Here is a 22,678-nt window from a genome sequence, read left to right as displayed (position 1 = left end):
TGGAGGGATCGTTGTCAATCATGGCCTGGATCTGACCAACAAATTCAAGAGTTCTTTTCTTATCAGAACGATCAGAGTGAGTTTTCCGAGCTGCCATGCCTTGGTAATCATCATTAGACATATCCAACTCTTTCCGAATCCTTTGCATTGTCCTCAGATCGACACCCAAACACTCTGAAATGCTCGTATTGGGGTTTCCAAAAACAAACAATGCGCGAAATTAAAAATATAAAATAACGACAGTTTACCCATCGCACACTGTATATGTGTGTATGTGTGCGTATATATATATATATATATATATATATATATATATATATATATGTGTGTGTGTGTGTGTGTGTGTGTGTGTGTGTGTGTGTAAATATTAATAGGGTTTAATACATATATATATAGAGAGAGAGGGAGATGCATTTATGCATAGATATATACATATATTAATAAATGTATATATATATATATATATATATATATATATATATATATATATATACACACACACACATGCTTATAACTATGTATCCATATTTAAATCTATATTTATCTGTATGCGTGCGCGTGCGCGCGTTTGTATGTATGCACTATATAAATGGTCAGATGTAATAAATCATTGACATAACGGCAGGAAATAGGCCAAAATTTGTAGAACATAAGCAGAAGCAAATATAAATTTCTACATTTTTTTACTTCATTTAAAAATGCTTGGTGACATATATACTAATAAGCATTTCTTTACTATCCTTTCTCAGAAGTTGTCACCACAAGTCAACTTATGCACATTTCAACCAATTTTCAGGCAGAAGCAGCGTGACGCAGTGTGTGTCAAAACTAACACTTTGGATTACAAGTATATTCCAGCTGCTGGACTTCCACACAATATCCATGTCACCAGATTTATTTATTAAGCTTGAGTCGACCAGTTCCCCTCCCATGCTGCTTTTTTTAAATATATTTTTCCCATATTTTATATGAATGCTTTCATTCGAATTATCTCTCTTGTTTCTTCATTTTAGATTTTAAACTCTCTACTACACGGAGTTTGTATATACTAATTGCATGGATAACCACATTTATTCGAAGAGTAATCAAACTGTATCCTATATGTGAGAGAGTGTCGCATCTTATAAAATAATTCTGATAGCAGCAGTAGTAGTAGTAGTAGTAGTAGTAGTAGTAGTAGTAGTAGTAGTAGTAGTAGTAGTAGTAGTAGTAGTAGTATCTGCTAAATGTAATAACTAAACTTCAAAAACAGTATTACTGTTACAAATTTATCGAGAAAGTTATTTGATATATTTTATTAATTTCTTATATTTCACAAGCACTTACAGAGAATATTTACGAGGTAGTCCTTATAAGCATATCTCTTTCTGTAGCTGTAAACCTATAGAGACAATTGATTTTAAAAAAACCTACTACGTAACAAAGACTTATAGATATAAGAAGAAAGAGTGAACAAACGAAAAACGATGTAAGAAATCTATGTAAGATAAAGCTTTCAAATCAAATAAGAAAATGCTATTAATATTCACTTCGTACAATAAATTAGTTACAACTAACCCTACATCATTTCAAATACCGCTAGAGTAGAAGATAAGCTTTGCAACTTCGTTCTGATTTCTTGTTCTAACTCTTATATTTCAATTATTCCACTTAATGCTTCTGGAAAATGTGTAGACATAACAATGCCTATTAAACCACCATTTTGCAAACCAGAAATATTGATCACCTATTGATGTGTACATCTGATCAGGACATGTCAAATAATTGATGTGTTTATTGCACGTATGTGTGAGATGAATTATTTATCATTGGCGTAATTTGAGAAAGATTAATTGATTTCTAACGTAAGGAGAAAGCCATACATTATAACAATCACACTGATTCTCAGGACTTCACTGGTATTATTTTATCGACCCCAGAAGGATAAAAAGCCGACTTCGGTGGAATTGTAACTGTAGAAATAGATTGATGTAATATCCCTGTGGTTCTGTTGCAGAGGCAGAATACCAAGATATATTACATATGAATAACAGCCAAGAAGGGCGTTTCTTTGCAATGACTAGCCCTGCTAAAAAATACCAGTCGACTATCCATCAATGTATACTCTACCGTCTCAAAAAAGGAGGGACAGTATAATGTAGCTCTAAATATGTAATGTCCCACTGGATGATCATGGCTGGAACGTCTTTGATCATAAGCCAGCTCCGATAGGGCTGACCTAGGACTACAAATATCTTTGAATTCGAAGATTAATTATACTTGATACTTAATCTGATAAAGTTCGTATAGCTTAGTTCTATGCTCGCTGGAAACAAATTTATTTTACTTACACAACTAAATTACATTCAGAAAGGCATGATTGTTAATTTATTTTCATGTGTTCTTATAAATGTGAAGCTTTGTACGTAAGCAAAACGATCAATATTAATAGAACAACCTACTCACACTAGAAGTTCACGCTCAATTTTCTCACACGTCTATTAATCCTTAATGGATTCTTAAATTGATTGTGACACAAACTATTCTACTTTCAGTAAACGAATTCGTTTCAGTTTCACTCCTTAATTCAACGGAGTAATTCTTTAAAGTCTACCATGCTGTTTTAAATGTCTGAGCAATTTCACAAACATTTACTATTCCTTCAAGAAAAAATATATTAAACTTAAATATAATAGAAGGTTTTTATCTTTTACACGATCAAAGAAAATGAATGGGATAAAAATTCTGCATTGAATATGCTAACTAGTGTTCACATTTGATCTTAACTATTGAATTATGTATGCTCTTCAAAGACCATAAATCTCTTTATATTGCATTTAATTTTAAATTTATTTCTTAAATCAAAGCAGAGAATTTTTTTAATGATATTGGTAAATCTTACTCTTAACAGTTTGTTTTGATCCTAATTTCAGGTTTAAAATGTGGATTCAAAGGAATCAAAGCAACTTGGTATTTAGATTTAATGCACAGAAAGATATTCTTCAATTGTTGATAAATTGTATTTTCTGACTAAATACGAAAGAAAGGAATCGATATTTCTTTGTTACTGATATCAAGCTATACAAAATTAGTAACATTTACATATGAGAATAAACAATTATAGAGTAACATTATGCTTTAAAACATAATTTTCACCCGTAAATTATAATATGCAAATAATTAGACATTTAATAGGCGTGTAGAGACGGTTATTTTGCTTTGTTGCGTAAGCATCAGCGTACTCTAGTCATTTTAATTATTAATTCTGACCAGAATTCTAACGAATTCACAGATATACAGGATAAAGAGTGGTAAGATAACACACTTTCCTACTCCGTTATACATTTCAAATTTCCTTTAAAGAATGTTTTCTTAAATGGCAAACTTGGCATAAAATATAACAATAATGATTACGTGCATGTGTCATTTTTAGTTAAAAGAATAAACCTTTGAAAGATGCTAAACTTATGCTAAACAAGGTACCAACAAAGAGTCAGAGCTGTTTCTGTTGAAGTCATTGCCCACGGTAACAATAACACATGCAACGCAGCGTCGTTGACGAATCTATTTTAAAACAATAGGAAATGTACTAAAAGTAAAGCAATGATTTCTTTTATCGTCTCATGTTTTCCGATTTTTCTTATATTGCCACAAATGTTTAGTACACCACTGACAATGTTCTATTGATTATGGGGAGATAACAAAGTCAACCTGTATGATTTTGTATTATATGTAAACATATAATTAATTCTCAGAAGTCATTTTGTTGGACGAATTCTCAGAAGTCATTTTGTTGGACGAATTCTCAGAAGTCATTTTGTTGGACGCTTCATCGTTTCTACTACTCAATGCAATCATTAGAGTCAAAATAATTAATATCTTCAACATCTGAGTTATCTACGTTAATATTGATTTCTAACTTTGGCTCATCAACAAATTTCTGTACAGGGAATAAGATGTTTTGAATTGACTCCACTATACAATTTAAAAATCCTAATGGCATGAAAAGCAGTATAAATTATGGCGGAATTTCAACACGTTAGACAGTCGTAATAAATACGACGGGAGTCCATTTTGCTCGGAACTTCACTCTTTCTTGCCTTATCTGCCTATGTTAATATCGAATCTTGATAAAGGTGCTGAATGGTAAAAATCGTACAGTGAAATACTACATAGCAAGTAGTATTTAGCTTTGTCCTTCTATGTTCTGACTTTCAATATTACTGGAATCGAATTTCCTTTCCTAACCGGGATCTCAAAATCTCTAACGTTGCATATATGAAAGAAATTAATACTAATTCCTAATGTAGAATAATAAGAACTGCAATTTGTTTTGAAATTTTGAAATTTCTCGCATGTGTATATGGTCTAAAGATAATGATAGTGTATTGAACTCTCGATTATAAAGTCGCGGGTTCGATTCTAGGACTAGGTGTGGCCTTGAATCCTTAACTAAAGTATTTTAGTTCACATTTCTCTGATCTACTCATCTGAAATGAGTAACAGCAGAGTGTTGATGCGGCCTTCCCTCCCTTCAACTATCACATGTTCGATGTTTCGCTGACTGGCGGGTGGGAGGATCGAGAGAGTGTCTGAATCTCTTTGTGACTGTATAGGCATCTGAAACAAATTAACGTATGCGCAGTACATGTTATCTTCTCATATTTGCTTGTGAACGAAAGATTTGGTATAATACATTAGAAATTAGAGAATAAGCTGAAATAATGCATTTCTATAGTTTAATGTAAGTCAAGGCTAAATCAATCATTCATAAACAGTTGTTTCAAATCATTATGATTTCTTAACGTCTGTTGAATTTAGAGTGCTAGGCTTCACATTTATCCTAATACAATCAACTGAATTATATAGAGAAGGCAAATTATTTAAATGATCATCACAATTACAGTAATCGATTAGAAATATTCATTTTATAACGGAAACTGATAGCTTTATGTCCAAATGAGATAAACCAGAAAACTTTACGATCTCTCATTGATTTTCTTGGATTAAAAAGTCTCAAAAAGATACATTATGTCGTTAATAATTTCGTACACAATATTGCACCACACATGTATAAGGAAAAGGAAATAAGACTGGTTGACAGTTTTGTCTTTTTAAGTATATCAGAAGTGAAAATTTGCTTCAACTAGGAACGCGGAAAGAGCTTAAGCACTCGATTCATATGAAGCTTATATCTTGTTCAGGTTGCTCTCCATCTGGAAGTATTTTTGATTTATTTCTTGGATACAAGGTCACGATTCCACTGGGATGATTTGAGTTTGTGATGTGTATAACTATCTCATAGACATTAGTGAATTTAATGGAGCAAAATAAATCGCTTTGTAAACTTTTTTAATTGGTTTGAGGTTAACACAACTCAAACAGCATTCTACCATTGAAAATATTATTGAAAATATGTTATGAATAAATGAACGAAAAATAGTATAAAAAGTTAAAAACAAATAAGTTTCTGATCATTTATAAGTCAGAGAAAAACACATTAGTGTATAAATATTCAAAATTGATGCTTAGAAAATTGGTTCATTTAACAATTTCAAATGAATGAGCAATAATTTCTTGTTAACTATCATCATTTGGAATGTATAATTAAAATAAGATGAATTCGGCCTGGTCATCGACTTCTCATAAAAAATAAGCAGAGATTACAGTGGAAGAAGTAAATTAACAAATGTAATTAGTGTCTAATTTTCAAAATAATGATCAAAAATATTCAAAAATAATCTAGACTTAACTATGGTACTATGGTATGAAATTGGTATTTAATAAAATATATTATCTAATTGCACAGTATATAAATACTCAAATTATGGGGGTTTAGTTCACAGGTGATCTAAACGATTAGGTATGTTAGGTAAGTGGTGTAACGGATTACTGGGGCTCCAAGGTTATAGCCGTGACAGTAGTTATGGAGCCATTGCAGATTTTCGATACAGCAGATATATAGTTGTTAAATAGGACAGCAAACATTAAGGCAAGGAAAACATCTCAAGTCATATCCCAGAAACAGCTGTAAGATTTTGAATTTCTTCCTATAATAATATTGTATATGACTTGAGATGTTTGCCTTGCATTAATGTTTGCTGTCCTGTTTAACAATTGTGTGTGTGTGTGTGTGTGTGTGTGTGTGTGTGTGTGTGTGTGTGTGTGTGTGTGTGTGTGTGTGTGTGTGTGTGTGTGTGTGTATGTGTGTGTATTGTGTGTGCGCGCGCACGCGTGTGTGATCGCAACTGGTAAAGAAAAATGCATGAAGATATGCGGCTATATGTTTGTGTATCTTACAGATTTCGCTCTCTGTATCTCACCTGCTTAGCTTACATACACACATACGCGCACGCACACGCACACACACGCACACACACACACACACACACACACACACAAACACACGCACACACACATATATATCGGCAGAGAGATCGTCTTTGTGAAAAATGTCTCAAGAAAGGCAGTTTTGTATTCAGAGAACACGTTGATAATTGTTTGTGTGCTTGTATTGATATTTCTGTTCGGTTAAGTTTGATGAAACACACAGATCTTTGACGTGGGAACGAATAAATATATCAGTTGATCCATTGATCGACGAACTGAAATAACGACACTAAAAGTATTAAATATAAGGCAAGAAATGGAATTTGATCGATGAGAATACAGTAGAATCACTTCAAAATTAATACTTCTCGCTATGATCAATAATAAAAGTCGATATAAGATATAACCCATTACGATAACGCATATCATAAAGATAACAGTAGCCATAACACTAAAATTATTATTCATTCTGGGTTGTTGAAAAGATCTCTTCTAAATTTTACAATTCGAGTACCTAATATCAGTAATATGGCCAATGATATAATTAGAAAGGTTTTGTTTAGAATTATCAGCTTCCGCTTCCGTGAATGTTTGGTAATAACTAGACAATATCGAAAACTTAATGGTTGGTGGGTCTGAAAATTTAGTTTAATTAGTAATTGTCGAATGTATCAAAAGCCATAATGGGTATGATATTCTAAATACGGATATATAGTGTACTTTGATAGCCCAAATAGTTTCTGAAAGGCAGTACGTATGCTTTTGACATAAAATATGATTAAAATTTCCAGTATTATAAATAAGAGTCAAAATTTAGATCATTTAGCACGCATCCAAAACTTTTTTGCTGCTATTATGTGATCGATTCGCTTTCTACTATTGTTAGATAAAGATTGAAATAATACTTGAGAGCATATGTCTATATACATAAATATGTAGTGGTGCCTATCTGTGTATTTGGGTTTACTCTAACTCCTCCCACACCATCCAACCGATTTTAATGATTTTTGGCACATAGATAGAACACATGTCCTGAAGTTCAAATAAGGCCGGGATTTATCAAAAACTCGATAATGCTCAGTTAGCATCGATTTTTGTGAGCTCAATCCGGCGTTTGAATGGAAATTCCCATAACGATGTTATTTTTCCTGTAGCTTTTCCATTTTTCGTCCGATTTTGATGAAAATCGATGATTGAGTGAGGTTCATAGCAGTGAGCTGATGTCAGTATATGCGTCAACAAAAAATTGATAATTCCCCCTGAGCAGTGGTTTTATAAAATCAATAGGCTTTATGCATGCAAATACCCATAGGGATTTTATTTTTTGCCGTAAATTTTATATTTTTTTATCCGATTTTAATGAAATTTGAGATGTAGGTAAATTTTGTGGTAGGGAGACGGTAAAGGTGCTTAATTCAAAAAGTCTTAGAGACATTTTGATCGATTTTGTAGAAATTTTACACGTGATTACAGTTCATGTCCATTAGTTGATGCAAACATGAAGAGTTGACAAAAAATCGATAATCGCGCATGAGCGGGAGATTTTAAGAAGTCAACAGGCTTTTTGTATGTAATTACCCATAGGATTAATATTTTATGCTGTAACTTTTACAGAATTCATCCGATTTTGATGAAATTTGACATTTAGATAAAGTTTATGGTCGGAGTCTTGTAGTAGAATTAAAATTAAACTGGTGAAAGGAAGAAATCGTCAAAATTTATTCACAATAAAATAATGAACTGATTTTGAAGAAAATTGATCCATGAGTAAAATTAAGCACTTCGACATATGAAACCTCGATAATTCATATAATGTATTGGGATTTAAAAGTCAATGGGATATTTTCATGTAAATGGTCACATGGATTCTATTTTATGACATAACCTTAACACTTTTCTTCGGATTTTGCTGAGATTGGACACACTGAACAATTTTGTACAGAGAGTAGCATTAAGGGGAGAGAAATAAACAAACACCACTCAACAGGTCGTTGTATACCCAAAAGTTTGACTGCGATTTCAGACGGTCCAGTATGTAGGAGTATGTCGAAAGCGTTAACCGGGTAAAATCCCTGCCAAACCAGATATAACATCTTAATGGATAATTGTTGGCCCGGGGAACATAGATTTCAATACAGGGTCAGAGGTGGGCTTAACTTCAACACAGAAAAGACGAGCAACGCCGGGTCCAACAGCTAGTTTTATCATATTCGTGTATCAATGATAGTTTACAATAATAGTTTCTATTAGAGTTTATCATGCAGTGGGTTACAAATCCAATACGTAATAGAGAACTATCTTTTCTAGACTGCTTTTGTAAAGAAGCCAAATTTAACTTGGGGCATCAACTAATATCCACTCTTTTTAATACGATAACTCCTGTATAACAGCATGTCGCTTTCTTTCTTCTCCTCTTGAGCTCAAAACTGCAGTTTCCCTTTCCTTATGACAATTACAGGCAGTCTATCGATCTTGCCCATGTTTGAACATCTCCAGTGTGTTGGATCGTTTGCATAATCTTCACGTTTTCTTCACTGTCTGTTGACAGACTCCAAGTCCTCCTGCAATGTTTGACGAGATATCCGTAATCTTCTCTGCATTTCTCCGCCGTTGGTGTCCATTTCAATGCTGTTTTTGTATACCCATTATGTGGCTACCGCAAGACGTAACCAGTCTTTCACTTTTATTTATTCTTATTCACTGCTATATTTTGTGAATTACTTGTTACCAACGCTGATCCACGCCCGATTCCTCCGATTCGGGTTTATCTTTCTTAACTATTTTCTTTTCTATGTAATGAGGAGTCCCTTCACAAAAATGTTAGATAAGAAAAGGAAATATCACTGTCATATGCTCCGCGTCTTAATTGGCACATAAATATTTTGAAGCAATTATCTACTTAACAAACATTCATAATTCTGGAACATTATTCAGCTATTTTCTTAGTATTTCACATATTTATTTCTTTATTGCCTACAGGGGGCTAAACGTAGAGAGGACAAACAAGGACAGACAAAGTGATTAAATCGATTACATTGACTCCAGTACTAACTGGTACTTATTTAATCGACCCCGAAAGGATGAAAGGCAAAGTCGACCTCGGCGGAATTTGAACTCAGAACGTAACAGCAGACGAAATACCGCTAAGCATTTCGCCCGGCGTGCTTACGATTCTGCCAGCTCGCCACCTTTGATATTTCATATATACAAAACTCAACACTGTACTTTGCCGTTGTTTACTATATTTGTTTTTCATATGTTTTTAATTCATTACGTCCTTAGGAAACCATATTTCAATTTTGCATTTAGGCACACATTTTTAACGTATCAGTTTAGTCTTATTCAGCCATTTTATAATAATAAAACAATTTTCGGGATACGCTAATGTATAACGTTTTGATGTGGCGTGTGTGTGTGTGTGTGTGTGTGTGTGTGTGTGTGTGTGTGTGTGTGTGTGTGTGTGTGCATGTTTGCCTGTATGTATAGATGTATATATGCATTATGAATGTCGGTTTGTATCTACGTACGTATGTGTGTAAATGTGACTGAGTACACTCATACATAAATACATATCTATATACATATATAAGCACATATGTTAATGCGCATAGATAGGTACACACACCAACAGCTGAAAGAAGGCGAGGAAATAACGGACTACGTGGTGACTAACATTTCAGGAGAAGTAACATGCGTAGGATGGACTGACTTAGTAAATTGCCGCCGAGGAAGTGGAGGAGGAAATGCTTGGAGTTCAGGAGCAAAAAGAAAGAGCTGTCATATAGAGGTCATGATAGTATTGATAAGAGTGAATATTAGTCGACTCGCAATATTTAATTTAGTATAATGTGGTAAGGTGGCAGAAACGTAAGAACACCGGGCAAAATGCTTAGCGGTATTTCGCCTGTCTTTATGTTCTGAGTTCAAATTCCGCCGAGTTCGACTTTGCTTTTCATCCCTTCGGGGTCGATAAATTAATTGCCAGTTGCGTACTGGCGTCGATTTTATCGACTGGCCCCTCCCACCAAAATTTCGGGTCTTGTACTTAGAGTAGAAAAGAATATTTAATTTAGTTTCTTTGAATAAAGCAGTCTTGCAAGTCTGTTTGTATTAAAAATTATATTGAATATGGAATCTGTAACTTGAATTTTGAATATCATATCATGCCTCGATACTGTGTGGACTGAGATTCCTGTTCACTGGATATTGATATTAGATAAAGTGTTAAGTACTTGTGGTATGCAAATTAGTAGACCGTGTTCTCTGTAGCTACTTGTTTCGTTGAGTATACAAACAGACTGACCGCTTGCTTTCTTGTGATGATGGTCAGAATGATGAAGACATCTCTGATGAGAACTCAATAAGGTTTGAAAATCTATTAAGGTGGTTCGTCGTTTTTTTTTTTTTTCTTTAATCAATCTACGGAAAAATAGTTAAATTTACCCTGTTTATATATCTACTACTCAGATTACATACATGTTAAATTTGGAAGGGCGCTGAAGGGGTAATACCCTTTCAGCAAGGGAAGTAGCCATCATAGAATCTTTTGCTTGCTTATCCTCCCTTGCGTCGGAAACGTCATTTTCTACTCAAAGCTTCATCCTTTGGCTTAGTCGCACCAAGATCATTCCAAATTAAAATCTACACGAAGATAGATGTTCCACATTCCAGAGAGACGGTCATGAAAAATAATCGTAAATTAACGCAATCTTCAAGGCGGCTTTCTTAACACCGGCAGATTAAGGCAGTACCTCGCCGATGGATACTTTATCAGGCGGTTCCCAATAATACGGACACCGGTAATCCTCTACAGCAGAACGTGTACCATGAAACTAAGATGTTATAAACGAAGATAATTTGGTTCTGATTATCACTGTCGATTATCGCTTCAGATCTATTCATGCGGAGCCTTCTTTTCCATGTTGATAGCAACTGAAATAATTGCTTGATGTGCTAATAGAAATTAAGGATGAAATATCCAGATAAAAATAATTTCTTTGTGCATATTTATATATAGTTTCATGATTAATATTCATGTTTGCAGGTCTCCTCAAGATATTTTAGTAACAGTAAAATTGTCAGAAAAGTAGCCTTCATATTTTTTCTCGTAAACTATATTATTCACCTCACGTAAACTATGTTAATGCAATATCAGTTATCGAGTTAGGTTGCATCTGTTCTTCTTGAGACTCCTATATACAATACAATGCCGATGACAGACAATCCGGTATCCTTTGCTTCTAATAGTCTTTTTATATTTAATATGTAATTTGTTAGGTATTTCTTTCCCAGTGTCGCACGTTGAAATATTATAGAACAAGCCAACCTAGGCAACATAAGAACCAGTATATAATCATCTGAATTGCTAAAAATATCAGCCAAGTTTCTCTCAACCCGCAAGCAACAAGATTCAAAAAGGCAAAATCGTAATAGGCAACGCAGTAACAGATAGATATCTTTAAAAGGATTGGATGATCCCGACTGAAATGCTTTTCGATGATTGGTTTACTCAGTCAGAGTTGATCTATGATTAGATATCACCACCATCAATACCACCAACAACAGAACAAAGTAAGAGGTGAGTTCTATACATTGGCTCAACCCAATAGAAAAAGCAGAGAAATATCAAATTACATCAAACCGTTTTAAAAAAAAAGGAAGGACAAATGAGAAAACGTAGAACAAAGAGATAAGTAGCTGTCTCTGGTAGTCGTTTTATCATAGAATTGCTAGCTCAGGAATGACATGAAGCTAAACAATAGCAGCATATAATATTAGCTATAACGATCTGTTTCTTAGATACTTCTGTAAGTATAGTATAAACCTTCCTTAAAGAATTTTCAAATCACCATGTTATTTCAGGTAATATATTCGAGTTAACAATCTCAAATCTAAGATTCTGCATATCCTATTGTTTTGTTTTTTCTTTATAGTATTGTTTATGAAAAGCAAGAAATATATTGTTTTCTACGGATAGGAGCTAACTTTGAAATCTTTTATCTATTGTCGTTACAGCTCAGTAGATCAAAAATGAAAGGAATAGCTGCCAATCCGAACTGAACCCCCTGATACAATCACACATTAAAAATCTTAACATTACCATTTAACAAAGGAATCATTATGTGGTTAAATGATTTGCTAGATATATCAGCCAAACACTGGCATCTTTATGAAGAACGATAATGTGGTCTAGAACTGAAATGCTCTATTCTTAAAAAGAAAAGATAGAATGTTAATGGCTAGAATGTATTTTTTATCATGTATCTGCTTGATCAATTCGGTTCTTGAGGCTAACATACAACGATAATACTTGACATTAAAAATATATCGGTGATTTGTTGATATTATCGCGTGATTTTCTGTTTTTAAATAATAGTGCAATCTTTAAATATTTAGTAGACCAGTAGATTAGTAAAAATAATAAAAGTAAGAAATTTTAAGTGAAATCAATTTAGAAAACTTACATAGAAAGAATATCGTAAAAATTATATAAAATGGTGTATGTTGGCTTGGTATAGGGATATCGTTGAAAATATATTTCGGAGAGTGATATTCATGGGCAAAGGGTGAACGCAACGTATCACTCTATCCTCAATTTATATACTTTTCTGTTCTTATAATATGTTTTGACAGCAATATTATACACATTTATTTTTACATTAATGATTCTTTGGAGCCGACTTAAATGTATATTTTTCAATGCTACAATGTACAAAAGAAGTAAGCTTGAGAAAATAGTGTGATATAAAGAAATAGAATAAAAACAACTGTCTGAATAAATAATGCTAGACAGGATATGACACGGCTAACGGAATCAACGAAACAAGAAAAAGGGGAAAACTAAAATCAGTAAAAAGGATAAATAAATAAAGAAAAAGTGAGTAGATTTCAGGATATATTGAAATAAATAAAAAAAAATAGGACGTAAAGAGGAACCTACTCCAATCTACTATAAAAATGAAGCCTACAAAAACAAAATTTGGACGAAAATTCACAAGAATAAAAACAATGCATTTTCAAATATTATAGTAAGTAGAAAGAATATTGTAAATGAAAAAAAATGCATATATATTGGGTAAGAAAAAATACGCAGAGAAGACTTATAAAGAATATGAAAACAGTCAAAAAAATATTTCAGTGAATAAAGAAACAGAACATGAGATGCAGTATAGGGAAGTATACAATAGGAATTGTTACTATGTATAAAACAAGAAACTAGATAATAATAATAATACTGAGTGAATGAGAATGAAGAGGAAGGCAGCAATGACGACACAACGATACAACGACAATGTTTCATTAAGGAAAATGGAAGAAAATACCGCTTCCAAAAATATAAAAGTATATAAAACACAGGTTAAGTAATATAACTTAATTGAATGATGTCAACACTTTTTATGATAAAGGCATTCAATATGACTTCATGACAGAGAATAGAAGATCAGATGGTTTTCAAATGGAAAAGAAAAGATATATAAACTTATCGATATTGTAATCCATGGAAATATAAGAATCGGGTTCAATGAACAAGGAAATAATAGAACGGAAATAAAAAAAAACAAAAATAAAAGAACTGGAATTCAAAACATGAGAATATTAGAATTGGGACTAAAATACTTAAGAATGTTAAAATTAGGCTCAATGAATTTAGAAATTCTAGAATGAAGATCGGAAAACGTGGAAATACAGGCTAAGAACTAAGATAATGGAACTTGAACTTGCAGCAAGAATCATGAAAATAACACAACTGCCATCACCAAATAAGGAAATACGCAAACTTTGATCAAAGAACATAGAAATACGAGAATAGAACCAAGAAACGTGAAATAAATTGAAATTAGATTTTGGAACACAGAAAAAGAACTGGGATCAAAAAATATGAAAATAATAAAATAGAAATACTAGGGTTTGGACTGAATAATATGTAAAGCATAGGATTAGGATCAAGAATCTTAAAAATACTAGAAATGGGATCATGGAAATAAACGAACTGGCATCCCGAATCATAGAAATCCTAGAAATGGAATCGAAGAGGATGGAAATTCTAGATTTAACGCCAATGATCATATAAATTCTGCGAGTGTAATCAGGAAATATGAAAATATTGGAATTTCGATAATAGAAATACTAGAACTGAGATGAACTTAGGAATACTAGAATTGGGATCAAGGGACATGAAAGCGTTGAAAATATCAGATATTGCTACTAAATTAACTGTGAATAAAAACAAAATTGTTGTTTTAACACCAAATTTTAAGAAATATTTCGAAACGATCTTTTCCTGTTGACGTTGCTTAATCCCAGGTCAACCCTGATAAAGAAAACTTATGAACAAATAATCCCCGCCTAGACCACCTCGTCTTTTTGCATGGTTGATTCTCTTTCGTGCAACTAAAGGGAGATTTTACTGTTATTTGTAACAAGACAAGCGATTGCGTTAAGGTTTCTCCGTTAGATCTAGACAAATGTAGGTTACTTATTTAATACTCAGAAAAACGCTTTAAATAAAACATCATAAAATGCTTTGGAACTGAATATTAATAGAATTAATTCGCTCCCCGATTGTACCAGCCTCTGATGTAAGAACTAAAGACTGAGAAACAAATAATGGAGGAGGAGTTAGAAGAGGAGAGAGAAAGGAAGAGATTGGTAGGGTTTAGGTAGAGATTATGGTATGTAATGATGTTTGCAGCAGGGATGATGGAATCATTGTCACAATTGTAATAACACAAAGAGTCAATGAATCCCAATACCATACTGATATGTAACTACCAACTCCCATACAAATTCCGCGATTTTTTGCAAAACTATGAGGTTATTGCATGTTTAGAGAGAACCATAGACTTCATAATTTCCCTTGAAATTATATAACTGAGATGGCGTAGAGTCTATGGAGATAATATTGACATTGGGTATAACATTGTTAAAAACTATATTCTTTCTTATAGACTTAGCACCGGTTAGGCCTTAAGAGTTATTATCCATCATTTTTATCTATGATCTACATGAAAAAGTAAAAATGTTCTAGAAAAGCCATATACACCAGTTCACTTCTTTCCATCTTCCCCATTATGACAATGTAATTAAATGATCAAAAACGTGTTCAAAGAATAATGTATATATCAAACGTTTTAGTCGTAACGGTGAAGCATAATCATAGACATTGTCTATTATATTATTCTGATCCAGCACGACTACATCGGTAACATCCATAATTACATGTCAAAGAAAATGCATATAACTGTATATGAACTCCCAATCTCATTGGACGAAGTATAGCGACTACCGTATTATCTATCTATCAATCTATCTATCTATCTATCTATCTATCTATCTATCTACACACACATGTATACGTATGTGTGAGCGTGCGTGTGCGAGCGGGTGTGTCACTTAAATAAACATTTACTTTTCAGTCAATAGTCTTACGAATATTATGAATAATATAAATGTATCTATAATAGATTATGTCTCCGGTATCGTTCCGTGGTTTATTAGTCAATCCTCTTACGAATAGATGTAATGTATATAATATATTAGGTATTTGATTTCGTTCCATTGTTGTGTATTGCATACGTAGGTCGTAACAGAATGATAATATAGATTTATTAATTCAGAAGGCTGGAAGATAAACTTGGTCTCTGAAAAACAAGACAAGATGAGTATATAGTGGACTTCTACAATTAAAATAGAAATTGAATTGTAAGAAAACACGATCATGCAATAAAATATTTTCATGTCAGCCAGAAGTTGAAAGATAACAAAGTTCTTTATAATTTTAAATTGGAATCAAATGATATGTTTTGCAATAAATCATATGTTATTCTAAATGGGAAGACAAGGTGTGAAGTTATTTATATTGCAAAATATTGAAATATGAGCATGACAAAAAATACTGCAGCCAACAATTGATATGAACAGAGCGTAGGAAAACGAGGTACAGCACCAAGGCAAAAGCTCAAATTAAAGCATTCTTGATCGCTTCGTGTAAGAAAACACCTTCAAGTGAAACTACAAAATAGGTTAATAAAATATATCATTAAAATATACAGCAGAATATCCTCTTTTCCTAACTCATTAGTATTAGACAAAAACTGCATCTACAAACAGGTATGATGAAGTTTATCGTTGCTTTTAAAATACTAAGATAATAGGTCACTATAAGAAAGTGTCTGAAGCTAATAACATGAACTAAATAGAAATCATTTTGATATATTTAGAAAGCGTTATCGAAGATACAGAGACAAAAACATCTTGACATTTCAACGCTCATCGGAGCAGAAAATGAATAATATTCTTCCAAAACAACTGGAAGAAAATTCACAAATAATTATTTGGATTCAAAACATAATACAAAGTACACTTCAAGGAATTTTATTTATTTGTTTATTTATTTATGTTCCTATAGAATTATTTTAGGGTGATTCAAAAAGAATATTTTCTTGACATTGTGAATTGGCATGTTATAGAAAATGGCCACATTTTCAATTTAGAGATCTTTTATTATATGAGCGTGTGCGCCTTTTTATTCACAGCGTTGGCAAGCATTGGCAAAATATGTAGTGATCCCACGATTCATGGATAGATACTCACATCCCAAAACGTGTTGTGTATGCACGCAGATATCCACGAACACAATAGTCATGGAAGCCCTGCACACATCAAATATAGAATATTATCAATATATTGATATTTTTGAAAACCAAACAATTATAAAGATATGGTCTCTAATATATCAATACATTATTCGTGATATATCACGTTAAAGTCGTATGATCATAGAGGACATAAATCCAATTTTGCTGCAAGGGTGCTTTAAGGTGTAAAACTGATACAAGTAAAATGAAATAGCTTCAACAGGTAACTGAATCCGAATCGGGTTGCCAGAAAGCTGATTAGCTGAAACGTTCCTGGCTTTAAAGGTGTCGCGAAAAGTCTGGTTGGAGGCCCAACCTTCCGAGTTCTTTTATAGGGCTTAGAAAGACTGAAAAAACGTTGCAATAAGTGTGTGAATCTGACAGGGGAATGGTTTATAAAACCATAATTAATTGATCGTGTATTTTCTATTTCCCACAGCAGGGGACTTTTCAGTACCCCATCGTATATGAAAACACTTTCCCTCGCCAGAATGTTGTGGAGATGTTTTGTGTTTATATCATATCTTCCTATGAATATCGAAAGTCTGCGAATATAAAGTCTTTCAACTTGAACTGCAGTCCAAATCTGACTCTTAGATTTAGTGCTCTAGTACGTAACTTGTTACTCCAAGGTACTTTTACTATTTTACTTGTTTCAGCCATTTGACTGCGGCCATGCTGGCCTTTAGTCGAGCAAATAGACCCCGGGACTTATTCTTTGTAAGCCTAGTACTTATTCTATCGGTCTGTTTTTGCCGAACCGCTAAGTTACAGGGACGTAAACACACCAGCAGCGGTTGTCAAGCAATGGTGGGGGGGACAAACACAGACACACAAACACACAAACATAAATATATATATATATATATATATATATATATATATATATATATATATATATATATATATATATATATATATATATATATATATACATATATACGACGGGCTTCTTTCAGTTTGTCTATTAAATCCACTCACAAGGCTTTGGTCGGCCTGAGGCTATAGTAGAAGACACATGCCCAAGGTGCCAGGCACTGGGACTGAACCCGGAACCATGTGGTTGGTAAGGAAAATGACAACAAAAGAATGAGACCTTGATATTAGGTAAATACAGGATTTATATATGTATACAGAAAGAGAGAGAGAGTGACAGATAAATAGATAGATAATTAAATACATATATATATATATATATATATATATATATATATATATATATATATATATATATATATATATATATATATATATATATATATATATATATATATATATATGTTTATATATATGTATATATATATACACACATACACATATATGTATACGCATTGAGAGAGAGACACATACATATGCATGCATATATGTGCGTTTGCACTCTACGGTGTCGTTATCTGTGTGTATGTGCGCGCGCGTGCACGTGCAAACACGCACGTATATAAGTACATAAATGCTTTCAAAAGATTTTTTAAAAATTTCTAGGTACAATCTGATTATTTGAAACATGATTTTCTTGAATGGAAAATGATTTATTGTATTAAAAATATTGTTAAAAAGTTTTTAAACTTTCGTTTTTGAAAGGCTGAAAATAGCCATAAAATGCTCACACATCCGGTCTGTGTTGATGTGCCCTTTTTCACAAATTTTCGTTCATACTCTTTTAAATTTAAATTTAAGATGGAGAGGTGTGGAGTCATAACGTAGACTCACTAGTTACAGCATAACTATGTCATTCTATCTTATACAACTTTTGAAAACCATGAAATTGTGAAACCAATTAAATTTAATGCAAATAAATCTTCTTAAAGACTTCAAATGCATTTTCAATTTCATTTCTTTAATCTCCTACAAGCATGAAAAAGGAAAAGAACTTATGTTGCTATATATATATATAGATACAAATATGTATATAAATGTATATAGGTGCGTGTGTGTGTGTGTTTGTGCATGTGTGCATATGTGTGTGTGAGTATGCATGTGTGTGTGTGTGTGTGTGTGTGTGTGTGTGTGTGTGGTGTATGCGTGTAAGTGTAAAGCAGTCAAAATCAGTAGCCGTCGAAGGCCGTACATGCATAGTGATACATCCGACCACTTCATTCCATTTTTCTTGGTCATCTGCCAACTTCAACTTTACAAATCATCTTCTTCCATGTCGATTTCTCGATGTGGTTCAACAACTACGATCTTGTCACTGCTATCGAGAACTTGTCTATACATGACCATGGCTAAATCACATCATTTTTCACCTACTAATAACCGTGAGAAGAGTTTCGTGATTTGCAGTCATTTCTGTTATTTCATAGACTTTATAGACACACACACACACACACACACACACACACACACACATACACACACACACACACACACGCATGCACACATGCTTTTGCATATACATTGTATTATATTATTTTATATTAAATTGTAAACATACATACATACATAAATGCATATATGTATATATATAAATACATACATACAAACATATATACAAGTGCACGTGATGAAGATAGATGTTACGACAGCACTACGTACTTATAGTCTGCATCATAGTCTAAGTGGATGTGTATTCCGTTTGCACTTTAACTATTAACATAATGCCCCAATATGGTGTTGACTGCGACATGCTGGATCTTTCAACAACTGACGTATTCCACTTAAAAAGGGTGTTTACTTGCTCAGATTCACTAACAAAACTTGGATGGAGCCGCGTTTGTGGTAGAAGGCACTTGTTTCCCAAAGTGCCGAGCAGTGGGATCAAACTCAGGACGGCATTATTCCTAAATCATGCATACGCACCTACATATCAGCACATCCACAAACACTCCTCACACACACGCACACACACACACACGCACACACACGAGCGGGCGCGCGCAGACATTCATCACAAGACATGCACAAATATACACGCTCAAACAATCCCATACCACACATACACAAACGTGTGTGTATGAGTTTCTATTTATATATATATATATATATAGATAGATAGATAGATAGATAGATAGATAGATAGATAGATAGATAGATAGATAGATAGATAGATAGATAGATAGATAGATCGATAGACAGATAGATGGATAGGTAGGTAGGTAGGTAGGTAGGTAGGTAGATAGGTAGATAGATAGATAGATAGATAGATAGATAGATAGATAGATAGATAGATAGATAGATAGATAGATCATGTGTTTAACATCCGTAATATATATTTGTATGTGTGCGTCTATATATAGATAAGTATGTATGTGTTTGTGTATGTATTTGTTTGTGTATGTATTGTGTGTATATGTATGTATCAATGTATGTATGTATGTATGTATGTATGTATGTATAATACGGAAAGGAAAATGACAGTGGGAATAGAAATGGGGAGTGCAGTACAAATATCTACGGCCCTCGGCGGACACAGCTGACCATGAAGATACACCTGAAACGAGCAAGGTGTAAATAAATTCCACCCTCTATCCCCACTCTACCCATACCACTGATGTTGTACAAAGGTAAACCAAAGCGCAGTGAAACACAATATAGCATTAGTATCGTCACAGGCGAACTCAGAACAAACGAGGCCGGAACAAACACGGCAACTTATGTTGGCCGAAACTCTATCGATTCCGCCAATCAAACCCCGATTTAGACTGCTGCATGTATTTTATCGATCCCGAAAGAAAAGAAAAAAAAAAGAAAAAAAGAAAATTCAGTTCCAGAAGGAGAAGGATTTGAACTCAAACACAAAAAGCCGGGGCAGCAATATTTCGATTTTATTATTATTAATTTCAAATTCTGTTGAGATCGACTTCCTCTTAATCTTTGGATAAAGTAAGTTGAACACTAGGGACAATGTAATCGACCTACAGCATCCCCGGATATCGCTGGCCTCGTGTCAATATTTTAAACCATTATCATCATTATTATTATCATTACTGTTATTGTTGCTGTTGTTGTCGCTGCTGCTGCTGCTGCTGCTGTTGTTGTTGTTGTTGTTGTTGTTGTTGTCGTTGTTGTTGTTGTTATTGCTGCTGCTGTTGTTGTTTACTTTTAATCTGAATGTTTGCTACAATCACTTGCCGAGACACCCAAGTGATTGTAACAAACATTAGTATTATTATTGTTACTATTATTATTATTATTATTATTATTATTGTTCAGTAGTTTTATTTTTATAACGTGCTTTCACTTCACTACCGAGCGCAGCTCTGCGCACCTTGGGTATGTGCTGTGGTTTGCTGTGGTGCTCTTATGGTTACTGTATTGAAAGTGTTTTGCGTAGGATGTGTGCAGTACCCAGTAGTGCAATTTTCTGGATGTTATATATATTTGTAAGTCCTGGTGTTTTTGTTATGTATTTGTCTGAATATACCTAAGGCACCTACTATAATAGGAATTGTTTCTGTTTTTAGATTCCACATTCGAGTTACCTCTATTTCCAGGTCTTTATTATTATTATTATTATTATTATTATTATTATTATTATTATTATTATTATTATTATTATTTTTCACTCAGATGTCAATAACAATATAATGAAATACGTTAGTTTGCTTACCTTCTGGATAATGATTTTACTGGTTTAGTCGCCATCCCGATCTTTCTATGGAAGTTTTTCTATGCTCTGAATAGGCGTGTGTGTGTGTGTATGTGTGTGTGTGTGTGCGTGTGTATGTGTTTGCGTGTTTGTTTGTTTTGTTTATTTATATGGCTTCATATAATTGTTTCTTGTTTTCGTTCTTTTTCCATCGCTAGTATGTGTAGTCCTTCCTATACAGAGAGCTTAGTTGTTGTGTTGGAACTGGCGGTAGGATTCCACGATTAATCATACCAACAACACACAAACACATACAACAAATGCACACACACACACATACGCACACGCACACCAACTAACACTTACATCAGCCGGCGGCGACACCAATACCAACGCAAGCACCACTTGTAACAACAACAACAAGGTTAACAACGAAGGTAGCAACAACAAAGTAAAATTCACCACCAACACTACTAACCAACGCGAAATATGCCCGTCTCCACAGCGAGATCCGGAACTAATGTAGTTTACAAATAATATTAAGCGTACAGTTACGTACGGCAACATTTGAGCACATGCATGGCATGGCGTGCGTGCGTGCGTGCGCGTGCGTGCATGTGTGTGTGTGTTTGCGGGAATGGAGGTGGGGTGAGGCTGTTGCACGTGCTTTGTATGCGTGTGTATGCATATGCACACGTACGTATATCGATGTGTGCGTCCGTGTGCGCGTACGTATGTATGTGTTTATATGTGACTGCGTATTATGTGTGTATGTGTAAGTACATAGGTGCGTGTGCGCGTGCGTGTTGGATATATCTGTGTATGTATCTGTAAACGTTTATCCTTTTATTATATACGCATGAATGCATGCATTTGCGTAATCATATACGTTTGTACGTATGTACGCATATGTATGTTTGTGTTTGTGCGTACGTATGTACGTTTGTTTATATATAAAGTACAGTCTTACTTGCAAAAAGGACGTGTGCGTTCAATGATGTAATAATACAAAGAATATATATGCATGTATACACACATATATGTATATACTTACATCTACATGTGTATATAGATGCATATCAGGGTACAGGACGTTATATATATATTTCTCTGTATATATGTATGTATGTATGTATGTATGTATGTATGCTTGAACGTGTGTATGTATGTATGTGTGTATGTATGTATGTGTGTATGTATGTAT

General features: G+C 33.5%; 1 protein-coding gene across 5 annotated transcripts in view; it reads right to left on the bottom strand.

The window, feature by feature from the left end:
- Positions 1-22,678, bottom strand: part of LOC106871880 (protein-glutamine gamma-glutamyltransferase K) — a 426,022-nt gene that overhangs the window by 286,766 nt on the left and 116,578 nt on the right. For 2 of the 5 annotated variants that reach the window (XM_014918632.3, XM_014918631.3), the window contains exon 1: positions 21,496-22,678. This exon is cut by the window's right edge. The exons of the other annotated variants lie outside the window; for them this stretch is intronic. In XM_014918632.3, the coding sequence (XP_014774118.1) occupies positions 21,496-21,530 (35 nt within the window). In that variant the 5' untranslated portion in view covers positions 21,531-22,678. The remainder of the gene's footprint in view (positions 1-21,495) is intronic. 5 annotated transcript variants of the gene reach the window in all.

This window comes from Octopus bimaculoides, chromosome 1, assembly GCF_046866305.1.
Source record: "Octopus bimaculoides isolate indiv1 chromosome 1, ASM4686630v1, whole genome shotgun sequence".
Taxonomy (NCBI): Eukaryota; Metazoa; Mollusca; class Cephalopoda; order Octopoda; family Octopodidae; genus Octopus; species Octopus bimaculoides.
Note: the sequence above shows the minus strand (reverse complement) of the source record. Positions and strands in the feature narration are given on the sequence as shown.